General features: G+C 29.9%; 1 protein-coding gene across 1 annotated transcript in view; it reads left to right on the forward strand.

Annotated features, from left to right (window-relative positions):
- Positions 1–4716: 4716 nt before the first annotated feature.
- Positions 4717–15631, forward strand: part of LOC107448899 (uncharacterized) — a 43257-nt gene continuing 32342 nt past the window's right edge. The window contains exons 1-4 of the mRNA XM_087153521.1: positions 4717–5160; positions 7854–7928; positions 13005–13156; positions 15023–15105. Coding sequence (XP_087009647.1) covers positions 5065–5160; positions 7854–7928; positions 13005–13156; positions 15023–15105 — 406 coding nt within the window. The 5' untranslated portion in view covers positions 4717–5064. The remainder of the gene's footprint in view (positions 5161–7853; positions 7929–13004; positions 13157–15022; positions 15106–15631) is intronic.

The raw sequence follows: 15631 nt of genomic DNA on the forward strand, positions 1-15631 counted from the left end.
TATTGATAAATTATGATTAGGGGAAAAATATCACAAAGTAGCAGAATTGGTTAGGTTAAGTTTACATTTATTAAATGCTTCCACTGCGACATCGTTCCAAGGGATCAAAGTTTTATCTTTTTTCTTGGAGTTTTTCAAAAAATCGTGTAATGGGGCTTGGGTTTGAGCTGCATTTGGTAAAAATCGCCGGTAAAAATTAATCATTGCTAAAAATCTGCGAAGCTCTGCAATATTTTTTGGTTGGGGATAGTCAGTGATCGTTTTTACCTTTTCGGGTAAAGGCTTAACACCTGATGGTGTAATTAAGCACCCTAAAAATGAAACTTGCGGTTTACCGAGAACACATTTTGAAGGATTAAGTTTTAACCCGTGTTCTTCAAGCCTTGTGAAAATTTGTCTTAAATGTTCTCTGTGTTCATCTGCATTTTTGGATGCAATAAACAAATCGTCAAAATATGGGATACAAAAATTTAACCCTGACAGAACTTGATGTATATACCTTTAAAAAGTTTGACCAGCGTTTCTCAAGCCAAAGGGCATATATACATATTCAAAGAGGCCAAATGGCGTTGTAACCGCTGTTTTTGGAATATCCCCAGGAAAAACAGGAATTTGGTGGTACGCTCGGGTTAAATCTAGAGTTAAAAATATCGTCATGCCCTCGAATTGTTGCGTACAATCTTGGATATGTGGAACGGGATATCGGTCGGGGACGGTTATTGCATTAACACGACGATAATCTCCACATGGCCTCCAATCACCATTTGCTTTCTTTACCATGTGAAGCGGACTAGCCCAGGGGCTTTTTGATGGGCGAATAATTCCCTGTTCTAACAAATACTCAAATTCTTTCTTTGCTCCCTCAAGGATATCTGGTGAGAGTCTTCTGGGTTTCGCATAAACGGGTTGTCCGAGAGTCTCAATATGGTGATAAACCAACGATTCGGAATTTAGTTTATTTACTATTGAAGGGTTTGTCAACGATGGAAATTCATTTAAAATTTGCTGAAAAGGTGAGTTATTTAGAACTGGAGTAACTTCGGTAATTTGAGTTGATTTATTTGAGGTGAAACCAGTTGACTTTAAATTAGTTAATTTATCAATTAAACAGTTGTTACGAACATCGACCAATAAATTAAATGATTTGAAAAATCAACTCCAATGATTGCCTGAGTTACATCGGCTATAATAAAGTTCCAAGAAAATTTCCTGCGTAAATTTAAACTAAGATTTATTAATTTAGTACCATATGTTTGGATTTTAGAACCATTTGCAGCATATAGGACCAAAGTTTCTGGATAATTAGCTTTTGAACAAAATTTCGGAATGACTGAAACATCTGCGCCTGTGTCTATCAAAAATTTTAATTTCGTCGAGGGATCGGCCAAATAAATACGATCAATATGGCGTTCGCGACTCATGGCCTGGAGTGGCTGCCCTGTTGGTTTCCCGAATTTTGAAAAGTACATGGGGGTTTGTATTTTCTAGCTCTATCTCCAAAGTTAGTGTGATAAAAACACATGTTATTCTGCGGTTCACGGTAATAATTTCGTCTAGAACGGCACCTACTATGATTTCTATTACCCCGATAGGTATTAGTTCGCTCACGTCCTTGTCTATTTTGCTGAGCTTCCTGAAAACTAGTTTTTAGTTCATTAATTTGTTTAGTAAGTTCAGAAATTTGATCATAAAGTGTAGGATTAGAGCTAGTTACAACTGATTCAGTAGAATTTATTTGGATAGGGCTAGCGAGTTCAATAATCTTATCAGCCATTGCAGTTAACTGAGTTAAATTTTCGTTTGACGCAGCAAGAATAGCTTGTATATTTTGAGGCAATCTGGCTAACCATAGCGATTTAAGAATGTTTTCGCTAAGATGAGATCCTGCTAGTTCTCGCATTCGAGCTAACAAATAGGAAGGACGTTGATCACCTAACTCTAGTCCTTGCAAAAGTGTTCTAATTTTAGAAGCTTCACTCTCTGAAAAAATACTAATTAAGCGATTTTTTAAAGCTGTATATTTGTTTGCAGCAGGTGGGTTTAAAACTAAATCCTGAACAGAGTTAAGTATATCAGATTCAATAGCCGCTACAACGTGATGAAATTTGGTAGCGTCGGTAGAAATTTGAGAAATTGAAAATTGCGATTCTAACTGTGCAAACCATAGCACTGGATTGTTTTTCCAGAACGGAGGTGGTTTAATTGCTACGCGAGAAATTTGAGAAGGTTGAATGTTAACTAAAGCTCCTTCATTTACCACGTCTCCTGGCTGTTCGTTTTCCGGCATTTTTTGACAAAAAAAAATCAAAACAATAAATAGAATAGAGGTAAAATATTTATAAATTAATTTTAAAGCATTCCCTACGCTATATACACACTAATCCAAGAGATAAAAAAAAAAACGCGCACAGTACTACCACAGAATCAGACACAAACACGTGGGTATAACATACAAAATTTTGAACATAAAAAAGAATATGAATAAAATTAAAATAAACATATTGCTAATAGATTTAAATTCATTATATTGCAAGGAAAGTTCCGATTAAATAAAGAATCAACTTAAAGTTTAAGTTCGGGTCTACCAATTATAGCACGTGTGTGCTTTAAAGCTAAGAATAACATGCTATATATTTAAATTGCGTAATTAAAAATTAATTACAAAAATAAATAAGAATAAAAAAGGTTTAAGTTAAAGAAAAATTTAATTTACAACAAAAACATATAATGAAAACTTACATTGTAAAGAATTAGATAATTGTAAAGAAGGGTTGAGGAACGCGTCCTCTCTCCACGCGAGTCAGTTTGGAAGTGAGTATGAGGGGGGTTTACAACCGGTTATGCTGGCTGGATTTACCTTACTTCAGTTCGTTTTGGAGTGGTCAGGAGGGTTGTCGAGGTACATACTTGGGGACTGGGTGTTTGCCGAGGCACACCACATAGGCCTTTCATGTTATATCATTAAATTTAGTAAAACTATTTTTCGGGCATTAGGTTTTAACTCTCATAAGAATATACATATTTTTTTCTGTTTATTTGCATTTAATTTAATTAGCCACGATAAAAAAGGAACGTTGCAATGCTACATTAAAGACGTCTCTAGAGTAAATGAATGACTGTTCATATAGAAATCGCAGGTATTAGTCTCATACAACAACGCTCCCTATAGTTCGTTGCTATTGCGAATAGTATCATTCGTGCTGATTTTTAAAATTTTTTAATCGTTTTTTTGGTAAGTGCTTTTCAGTTTTGAAAGAATAATTTCAACTAGATGCAGCTATTCGGTTTTTAAGCTACAAAATTCATATGGAGATCTTACAATTATAAAATTTTGCTGTGTGGTATTTTATCTAAAAGTAATGAAAGGATAAAGTATGCATATATTATTTGAGAATAAAGTTTTCAAACGAAGAACATATCATTTTGGAATTCTCCGGATTTATAAATCAGGTAAGTGTTATGATTTTTATAATAAAAAATTTGCTTGTAAATAATTTGTTTTCTTATTTGTGATCGTTCTCTAGAGAATGTTTTTTTTATGTCTAATTAAGAATTATAAGAATAAAAAGAAAGAAACAATATGGATGTTTTGTCTTTCAATATGAGGAATTTTTGAAACCGTTTTTTTATCCTATGATTACAATTTTTTTACATTTTTTGTTTATAATTTTTTTCAAAAATTAAATGGTATAGCATTATGTGTTTATGTATACTTCTTGCATATTCTAATGTTTGAAATAATATGATTCAGAAAAGTATGGAATAAAAATTCGGTACTTACGTATTAACGCCACCACAACTACAGATTTGGCGTCGCCGCCAATCTATACCTAAAACTTTTTGCGACAAATCATACAATAAAACACTTTATGTGAATTGGTACATTTTCATTTTTTCGATAAAATATTTCACTCCTGAAAAAATAAAATTGTATCTTGTTTTGTTTTTGTCAAATCCCAAAGACGCATTTTCGCAACACTAAAAAATGGCATCAAAAAAGAATTGTTTTTTGCTTCGTAAGCATTCTTTAATTTACGTTTTTTAGTTTCTAAATAATGATTTTTATAGAAACTTAAAATTTTTTGATATAAATTGTTGTCAAATAGCTTTGTTTACCAAATTAAATTATATAAAATTATGGGCTTTATGTTCTAACTTTTTGTTCCATTTAATTTTTGAAGATGAAGAATATGATTTTTAAAACTATGGAATGTAAAGTTTAAATGGGTCTTTCATGTTATGTCATTAAATTTAGTAAAACCATTTCTTAGGCATTAGGTTTTAACTCTTATAAGAATATACATATTTTTTCTGTTTATTTACAAATATTTTTTCGATGTGTTTTAGATGTTCCTTCTCTATAAAAAAGAGATACCATTTTGTTACCGTTTGCACAGGAAAGAATATCAAACATTTTTCTTTTTTAATTTTAATAAGCCACAATAAAAAAGGAGCGTTAAAACGCTACATTAAAGACGCTACATTAAAGTTACACGCTACATTAAAGACGCCTCCAAAGTAACTGAATAACTGTTCATATTGAAATCGCAGGTATTCGTCTCATACAACAACGCCGCCTATAGTTCGTTGCGATCGCGAATTCTTACTTGAGGCAAATTTTTCGCATGTGAATGAGAATTGGATTAGTGGAAAATATTTAACTGTGAAGAACGAGCCAATCAGAGGCAAGTCGTTCGCGTGCGAAAAAGTTACATTCAGTGTGAATGGTTGGAAATATCGGAAATACGTGAAATGGCTGCACTGAGTTTGATTCATTACACAAATGCGATACCGCATACCAATCGTATGTGGACCTACGTGTGGATTTGTAGTCTCGCGGCTACCGACGTTTCTCTTTTCTTATCAAAAAGATGAATAAAATTTAAAAAAAGGTAGAAAAGCTAGTACCATTTGCGTTCGATAGAAAAGCAGATGGCGCTAATAACTTAATGGCGTTTTGTTTACGTTGCTAGTTGCTAATGCCGATGGAGCAGGGATATAATTTCCAACTTAAAGGGAAATTTATACAATGATTTAACTGATTGCAGTGTAAATAAATTCAAGATGGCACTTATAACATTAAAACCATTAGATGATGGCCAGAAGGCTGTTGAAATACCTAAAGGGAAAACTGTTATTGGGCGAGGACCTTTACTTGGTGTATGTATTGATATAAAGCATTTTTTCTTGATTAGATAATGCATTTTCGAGTGGATATCACATTTATAAGTAATAAAAGTGTTGGAGCTAATATCATATGATATAAAGTGTAGCAAGAGTACTTTAAAACTTGCTTATATGAAGTATACAAAATCAAAACACTACTCATCTATCAAACTACTTAACGTTATAGAATAATTCGGCAATTATTTTAAAAATTATGTCTTGTGTAATATGTTATAACAGTAGATGAAGTCGCTATTATATCAATGAATATTTATATTAAAAAATGCGTTTTTATTTGGTCAGAGTGGATAGAAATTCGGCAACTGTTTATCGGTTACTTTGTAATGCTAAAAAAGGGATATCTTTATCTGGATCTGCGGCCAAATAATCACCAAGTCTTAGTAACTTCCACCCAACGCCCGTAAGAAGCTATAAAAAGAGAAACATAAAGGAAGGAGACCAACTCGAAGGGCATAACTCAGCCATCCCTGCTCAAACCCCTACATGTTTTCTTTTTTAAATTTCAAAATCCATTTAATGCCTTGGGTAGGTTTTTGGGTAGTGATCTGTGGCAGAATAATCAACAAGTCATTGCAACATTTGGGTAGCGGCCTGCAGGAAAGTAATAAAAAACATCACAGAAAGGGGCCTGCCTGAAGTGTATAACTCCTAGCCTCCAATGGGCAAACATCTACTTGTTTTTGTTTTAAAAAATCCTTTGCAAGTTTAAAATCTATTTTGTACTTTGGCAATTGCAGTTGTCATGACAAATCACAATACTGAAATATCCCCAACGTCTTGACAATTGTGACAACAACAGATCACGATATGGAGATATCCCCTTATATAAAATATGTTTTGATATTTCTAATGATTAGATATTAAAAAATGGAATAGTGTGTTTATTCATATAAGTTTAATGATAGTTTTTTTGGTATTTGACATAGACCTAATTTAAAGTTGGTTGATTGATTGGTCAAAAATTCTTGATGCCTTTTTATTTCCTATGTCAAATAGATTTTTTTTTTTTTTGTTACTGTAATTGTGAAATTTCTGGTATCAGATCAAAACGGTTGCCAAATTTCAACCACAATGTGGCAATGGCATATAAAAATCTAAAAATATAACAGAATGGGACAAACTTGAAATATAAAATTCGTAACCATCTACTATAAGGCCAGCTATTATGTTTATAATTTTTTTTTAAATAATAGCTGCTACACGAAACTAAAAGTCACATTATAACATCTTGGCGTCACAGCTAGCACATATCCAATATAGAAAAGCTCCCATTTTGAGATTTTTCTTGCCAAACTGAGGCAGAGAGGACATGTTTCTACCACAGTGAGAAAAACTGCCTTCAAAGAGATCTTCCAACACAAGTGGAGGAATCTTTTTCAATACGAAATATTTTAAAACAATATTTTTTTAATCAGTTTTAATTGCAAACCAGTCTGAATGATTGTATAATTTTTTTTTTCATGTATTAATCACATACTAATTGTAAAGATAACTACAAATCATACATTAAATTCACAATTATGAAAAACATACTAAAAATGATTAAATAATTTTAAGCATAAATATTGAAGTAAACTGTCAAGTAATATGATGTATGGATTTTTAAGTTCTGTATAAAACTAATATAAATAATAAGAAAATACATATATTTTTAAAAAAGTAGATGTGAAAAACTTTAATCTATTGTGTAATTACTTTTTATCTGGATTAGAATCTACTTTAAAGAGCACAAAACTATTTTTACTTCACTTATTCTTATGGGTATATATTTTTGAATATTCCAGCAACGTTTGAAGTTATTTCAGTTTGTTAATATATTCAAAACTCTATAAATAATATAAAGTCTACGCTTCTTGGTACTACTGCCCATTAGTGCGTTCATACCTTTATAATGACCGTTATGTGAGACGCAATATTATTTTAGTACTCATTATAATGTCCAAATTTAATCATTCAATCCAATATTCCCTCTAAATTTTGTTTCATTTGTGTCATCATTCAAAAAAACTGTGTATAATTTAATTTCATTGTTCTATTTAAAGTATTAAATTTTTTTGCTAAAATAAGTCTAGTATTTATGAAATATAAGTCACTTATTTCGGGCAGTCATGAACCTTACATTATAAACATAAATTTTTGTTTCAACCACAGGACTTGTTATATCGAACTTCAAATTTTTTTTTTCGAAAGAAATATTTTCTTTCATTTTTGCTTAAAATAGCACTAATAACAATTTTGAAAATTCAAAAATGAAGTTTTAAAAATATCAATTATTTAAAATTGTAAAAAATGCATGTTTTTATAAACAATATGAAAAAAATAGATAGCTTAATAAAAATGTGAAATGAAAAGTTATGTAAATGTTAATACAAAAATAATGAAATTCATTAAAAAGAAAATTATTATTATAGAAAATAAATAAAAGCAGTCCTTTCTATTTTTTATGCCATAAATGACTTTTGCTAAAAAAAACTTTTCACATTATATAATGATAATTTATTTCTTTTATTTACCATCTGTATAAAGTTTATAATTGTTTGATAATATGCAACAATTAAATTGTCAAGACAGATGATGTTCTTCAAAATGCAACTTGTCAAGGTTAGCAAAGATTAAATATTATTTTTAAATCCTTTTAGAATTAAAATCACCCTTTTCATTTTCAGTGTAGTGACAAAAAAGTTTCTCGAAATCATGCAGTTTTGGAGGTGACGAATAAGGATGAAGTTTTTCTTACCCCTGTAAGTTTAATGATATTTATTAATTTTTTCATTGTTTATAATTATTTTCATTTTTGATTTTATTTATAAACATAAGTTATTAGTATTCAAATAGTTTATTTTATAAAAAAGCTTTAATTGTGTCTAAAAAGTTTTTTTACATCAAACCAACCACTAAACATTTTTTTAGGTAAACAATAGATTTTACTGTTTTTTGGCATGATTTTTTTTACTTGCTTTTGACTTAATTTTAAAAGTTTCACATTTTTGCGATATTTTTTTTAGGATTATTGAATTGTGAAAATTCTCTATTTTAATTTTTAATCAACTATAACTTTTGAGCTATTTTACCCAGAAAGTTAAATTTTGTGTTATTTGGTTCAGTTTTTCATGATATTGCATAAAATATTTTTAAATGTTCTTCCTAAGCATATTTAGTAGTGCGTCCCATCTTGTCTGCCCTTCGATTCCTATAAATGTGTAAAAATAAGCTGCCATCTCTTTAAAATACTGCCTTTTTATTCATATTCGATTTTTAAGAAAAATTAATCAACTGTTAAAATAAATGCTTACGAAAACTATTTTTTATTGGTTTATTTAGGATTACTATTTCAAATATTTACTTTGTTAGGATTATTCTCAACTGGTAAAATTATAAGTTTCTCTTTTTCCAAGAGAGTATAGTACTAAATTTTTTAAGCTATTTTAAATTTTAAAAATATTTTTTAAATAAATATCTTTTTGAAAAAAATGCACCTGTAAATGCTAATTTTTTATAATTTTTAAAAATTGACACCTACCAGTTAAATTAATGAAAAAAATGAGTAATCTTTACTTGTTTTTTCGTTTTTAGCTACAATTTCGTATACAGCTCGTTTAATACTAACAATTTTTTGCAAATTTGCTTATTGATTTTCATTTGCAAGTAAAAATTGTTTTAAAGTTTTTATGCTTTGTGTCGATTGATCAGCTGTTGGCACGTCTTCTGTTATTTCATCATCATCACTATCGTCGGAATCAGGCATTACATCACTTATGGAAGGGATTTCTGAAGTAATGATATCTGTGTCACAGTCGATGTATGCATCATCGACTTCCGGACGATCCTCAACTTCAGACACGCTACCTTCTTCTTCCAAAACAACAGCGCTCTCCTCCTCCGATATTTAATCCATTGATAAAGCAGTTTCGGTCGACACTGTCCCAAGCTGAAGATATCAAATTAAGAGCCTCAAGAACATTAATTTTTGCCTTAGACGCATCCTGAAAGTCACCAGAATCAAGAAACGTTAGAGATTTTCTAACCAGTTGCTTCCGGCAACTCTCTTTAAATGATTGTATAATTCCTAAATCCAGTGGTTGAAGTTTGCTCGTACAGGTAGCTGGAAAAAACTCTATTTGCATGTTTTTCAATTAAAGGTTTAAATGAGCAGTGCATTGGTCTAGGAATAAAATTATGTTGCGCTTTTGAAACTCATTTTCTTATCCAGTTTTCGAAGAGAAAAAAATTTAAATAATGCTTGCGCCATCCATGCTTTTTTGTTTGAAGCGTAATCGGTAGGAAAACTTTTGAAATTTTTGAAACACCGTGGTTTCCCTGCTCTAACGATCACAAGAGGCGTTAACCTTTGGCTTCCATCGGCATTTGCACAGAGCAAAACAGTCAAGCTCATTTTTGAAAGCTTTCCTCTATGGCAATTTTCACCTTTAATTGTCAATGTCTTGTTTGGCAATAGGTTGAAAAACAATCCCGTTTCGTCCCCATTAAATATGTCACTTGGATTATAGCCCTTTAATAAATTTGGCAGAGTTTCTTCTTTCCACTGTTGCACAGTTGTCATGTTCACACTATCGGATTCGCAACAGATAGATTTGAAGCATAAATTGTTCCTTTTTTATTAATCGATCGATCCAGCCATTTGATGCACTTAAGCCTTGGAGTTAAAGCCTTTCAGCAATTTCAAGCGCCTTTTCTCTCAGGATGGATCCATTTATAGGAATCTTTGCTGCTCTGTCTTCCTTGAACCAGTTCATTAAAATTTTTTCTAACTCATCATACGGAGATGTTTTAAGGGTTTTTCTCTTCTTGGTATATTTTTTGAGTTTTTCAGCGTTTAGTTCTACTGAAGCTTTTTGCTTTAAAATCATTTGCAAAGTTGAATAAGCAATATCCAAAGATTTGGCAAAATCAACTTTAGTGCCATGAAATTCTTTAGCTTTTTCGACGATTTCAACCTTTTCGGCTAGAGAAAAGCATTTTCGTTTCGACATCTTCTTTCGAGAAAAGAACACGATGACTGAGGTTTTGAAAATGAGAAAAAATGCTATAGCTTTCAAACTCAAACAAAACAGACTGAAAATCTCATTTGGTATGCTAAAACGGAAAAATGAGTAAGACCATTTCGAATAGAATAAATTAAAAAAAATTTGATCTGTTTGTAAAAAAACGCATCAAGCGTGATTTTCTTAAAAGGGGTAAAGCAAAATCCGGGATTTTTTAACATTATCGCTATAGGCAATTTTCACGGATCAGCAGAAAATGGCATAAGAAGCAGGATAGCGTACGAAACGGACAACATAAAATCGGGATTCCACTGTATATATACATATATATATATTTTTTAATGTACCTATGCACAGAGATTGTCTCTTAGCAAGGCTTTTATTATTATTTATAACTACAAAATTTTCTCTTATTTAGATAATGAGTGAAAATTACTTTTTGAAATACTCATAGTATAAGGCAGTAACTTGAAAATTGTTGAGGTTCCAATTCAGCTGTTACATATTACACATTTTGATATATTTTTACGGTGTTACGTGAGTGCCCTTTCAAATCTCAAAGTACCCTTTTCTGTGCGCCCCGCCCTTTTTTGTTTCTAGGCAGAACTTGTTGAACTGTGAGTATCCTTGGTGTTGTATTCCAAGTAAGAAACATACTATCTTAAAATATATATATTTAATAAATCAACAAAACAATTAACATGCTAGCAGCAAGTAACAAAGATTAGTATTAGTAGCGTGTTTATATACTCTCTGTAAAGGTAAGGCAGCGTCAGAAACTACAGGCTGTCGTCATTGACTCATAGTGGTGACGGAAGGTGATGTCGGCTGTCATCGCAACAGAACTAGTTTTGGCTAAGTTATTTAAAAGAATAATTTATTTGGGGAAAAGTGAAATATTTAAAGAATTAAATTGAAATTTTTGAATATTTTGTTTTGAAGAAAATTATTAAAATATATGTTTTTAAAAATAAAAATTTTAACCTAAAAGCAAATTGTTCGAAATTTTTTTAATTTTTTATTCATTTTACTAGCTCTGTCTAAATTCAAACACATGAAACTCTGTTGATTTTGCATAGAATTACGTTAAAATAAAAAAAAATTCCAAGACTCTTCAAAGTCTAAAATATTAAAGATATTGGTAGGAATTGTAATGTTTAAATCTAATCACACACTCTTTACAATTTTCTTTTCATTCTGGTAAAAATGGGGGTTTTGAACACTCTTATTTATTGTTTTATATATATATATATATATATATATATATATATATATATATATATATATATATATATATAAATGCTCATTGAAAATAAAACTATTGCCTTTATAGTTTTAAAATAGATAAAAGGTTAACACATAGCTGCCAACTCTACTGGATTTTGCCAGATTCTCCTGGTCTACTGGTTTAATAAAAATTTTCCAGGTTTTTGTGCATTTTAGAAAATTCCCTAAAATTGAAAAAGTTTCCTTAAAAAATCCCTATTGAAATAGAATTTTTGATCTGATTATTGCTTGCTTGAATAATTAAATAAGTGTTACTAATGCATAAAGAAACGAGCCACATTTATAAAAGTCAGTTGACTATCTTGAATGAATTAAATCCTTATTACTCTTCAAAATTAAGAATAAACATAATACATTACATTTCAAGTTCATTCAGTGTTAATTGTAACTGGAAAATATTGCAGGTTTTTATTTTTATTTTTATTGCTAAAATTCCCTATGTGTAAAATATTTAAAGCATTTTGTAACAATTGTCAAGAAATTTATACTATTTCGTAAAATCTACTGGATTTTTCCCTATTCATGTTGGCAGCTATGTTAACATGTTTTGTTGGCTGAACATCTTTCCTCATCAGGACATTAACTTGAAAAATAAAAACTTTGAAACATATTTACACCAAAAAAAAAAAGAAGAAGAAAAAACACATTTGTCAATGAAATAGCAAAATAGGAAAACATAAAACAAGAAAAACTGTAGTAGAGGATGGTATTAGCCAAAAAAGAAAAAAAAAACTTATCATTTGCTAAATTAGGATCGAAAAAAATTGGAATCATTAACCAGAGAATCTTAGTTGATTTAAATTAAATAAGACTCAAGGTTATTAAAATGAATTAATGTGTCAAGAATAGGAAGAATTTCAACATTTAACAAATTAAAATTGTATTTTTTTAAGGTTCTAATAATGTGCAGCAGTTGATACTTGATTTCATCGTGATAGGCATATCCGTTAGCAAAGCCTAATATAGCAGAAGTTACTTTGACTAGATATGGGGTAGATGTCCCAGGAATTGTCAATATTAATAGATCTTAAATGCATACTTGAAATTTATTTTAATATTAAACTAGCTTAAAAATGGCTAAATCAGTTTAACTTTGTCCTGCTTAAAATCAGACAAGATACTAGAAAATTTTTAGCAAATTGGTTGGCGAACAGTGAAGGAATCAATTCAATATTATGTTATAATAAAAAATTGGTGATTGGGTCTAGTAAGTTTAGGGAGAGTTCTATCAACTATAAAATGGTTAAATCCACAGCTAGCAGCAAAATAAATAAAGTTAAAAATTGAAAGAATATTTAGAGGATAGTAAGTGTGCAGAAAATTTGAGCAAGAAAATAAATATATTCAAAACGTATGCAACGACTATCAGAAAATTATTTAGTATTGGAGTTATTTATTATCAAATTTGGTCTTAAAACTAAAATTTTTCCTTTGTCATTAATCATAATTTTTTTGAAATTTGCCCTTTTTATAGTGTGGGCAACTTTTTTTCTTCCACCCAACTGTTTATTGTCATTCTACTTTCAGACACATGTGAATCCCTGTTTTTATCAGCCAACTGCTGACAGTCCTGGTCAGATATTGAAAAAAGATGTGCCGTGTAAACTTGAAAATGGCGATTCCTTCTCTCTCCTACCTCGTGCATATCGTTATCAACTCAATATCAATCCTTCTGATCAGTATGTATTCTTTATACATTTGTACTTCAGTCACTCGTTTATTATTATAGAAATTGAGGTTTTATGTTTAGTTTACAAAAAATAAAAGATGATTCATTCTTTTATTTGAAAAGGTGTAATTTGTAATTAATATGTAATTTGCATTTAAAAGCACTGTTCAACAGGAAGTGTTAATAATTACACTGCCAATAATTTTCTACTATGCAGTTTTCAGTGTGTAAAATAGAATTTAGCTATTGGTAAAGACTGTGTTTAGGTCCTAACATTTTTGATTTTTCTAATGGTTTACCATTGGACTAGCCACTCATTTATTTTTGTAACATAATAATTGTAGCACCTATGATAAGATTATGGGCTGAAATTAAGGAAGAAATGACTGTTCTAAACATTTATAACAGCTCAAAATTTTTATGACTTTAGCAATTTATTGTACAGAAAATGTTGATATTTAAAAGATGTATTCTCCATAATTATATTTCACACAGTTTTCAGAATATAAAAGAAACTAGTAAATTAATACTTTCAACGTTTTGATTACTAAAATTTTAAAATTCTAGGCCTTCTCAAATTTTTCTTAGCTTACTAGAAAATCATTTTCTAATTCAGTTTTTGAAGCAATTTAACTAAGGTTTGCTGCCTCTCATATTTCTGAGTTTCCACTCCACAGGGAGAGCAGGGAAAGCCTGGAAAATACAGGAAATTTAAAAATAACAGGCAATTTTGACTTTTTCTTTACAAACTAGGAAAGATTTTTTTTTCCTTATTTTCATCTTTAAAAATAGTGACCACTCAAAGTGTAATCTATGGTACATTTAAGGATGATATTTCAGCAAGTTTTTCCAGCAAATAAAACTAGTAAAGCCAATATAGCTCACACAAGAGCACAGTAATTCATCTTAACATATTGTGTATAATATCTAAGTTCCATATTTGAGTGGCAGCCCTGTATTTGCCCATCAAAATATGTCTACAATTTCTTTTGTATCAGCTGATATTTTAAAATTTTATAAGTTACTTAACTAAAAATTACAATGCAATAGATACCATTACAGATCTCCATAGAAATAAAAGTGTTTTCTTAGAGCAAACAGGTTATTCAAAAATTTGTACAGAAAAGTTTTCTGAGTTTTTTTTTATTTATTTATTGGAATTGGTATTAAAAAAATGTGGAATGATGAGGTTTTAAGCATTCTACTATGACAAAGGAAGAAACCCATTGTTGCCTTTCTTTCTACTCACCATGACTGTCTTATTATCTATTATAACACCTGTATTGAAAAATTAATACTTAGCACCTAAATGGTTGACCCACATTTAAGAGGACACTATACTGTGGGAGAAATCCTTCATGGCAAATTCTCTTTCAACCACATAAATTATTGAAAAAAAAGTTCAGGTTAATCTAGAATAAGCCACAAAGTTAAAAATTCTAAAATAAATTTTTAAAACTATCAAAATATTAACAAATTATGGCTGAATCACTTAATATTACATAGTGAAGTTTTTCTGCAATAATTTGTTTTCATTTTGGTATTTTGAAAACATTATTTCAGCATATGAAACTTTGTAGCTTACTCAAGGTTTACCTGCATTAATTTTTTTTTCTATACTTTATATTTTAAAATACCATTGAATGAAGTTTTAAGGGAATTTACCGTGAAAGGTTTCGCCCACAGTGTAGTGTCCTCTTAATATTTGTTTGTCATAAGAGAGGTATTGGGAGGGAAGTTAAAAAATAGACTGACAGACCATACTTTGCACTGATATCATTTTTCTGTTAAGTATTTTTTTAAAATTGCTTTTTCTTTTCTGTCTGCAATTTGTTATCGAATATGAATTTAAAAATACAACGTGTGTGTGTTTCAGAAATGAGGAGGGAAAAACAAATGGTTCCACCGTAGATCATTTACATGATGGAAATACTACAAATGAAGAATTTGGGGACACCAGTAAGTAAACCCCATTTTATAGTTATGACCAAAATTTATAAATTTAAATATCTTTTTTAAATTATTATGTAAAAAGAATAACAAGAGAATTCTATTATACTTTGAGGGTTTTTAGTTTAAAGTTTTTCAACAATTCATTTTCGTATTGAGAAATAGTTCTATGGTGTAATTTTTAGTGCAGTTTCTGTCTGCAAATCATCTGTTTGAGCAAAAATAATCATTCAGTCATCTAAATGAAAGCTACCCGATTCTGCTTACATGCTGTAGTATGGCAAATATGCCAAAAATCTTAGAAGGAACATGAAAAAGTTTATGATTTGTCTGTCATCAGTACATTCAAATAGCTAAATTAAATTAAACATTATAAACAGAAAATAAATAAATCGAAAAATTAATTTCTGCGCTGTGGTGATTTCAAATTCGGGTTACTTGAAGAATATTAATTCATAATTCTGTCATTAAAGAATATAAATGAAAAATTTATATTATTTTAAATAAAGACCTGCTTTTAGTAAAAAGAAGAAAG

Source organism: Parasteatoda tepidariorum, chromosome 10 (genome assembly GCF_982258835.1).
Source record: "Parasteatoda tepidariorum strain Cologne lab strain chromosome 10, Ptep-v5.0, whole genome shotgun sequence".
NCBI lineage: Eukaryota > Metazoa > Arthropoda > Arachnida > Araneae > Theridiidae > Parasteatoda > Parasteatoda tepidariorum.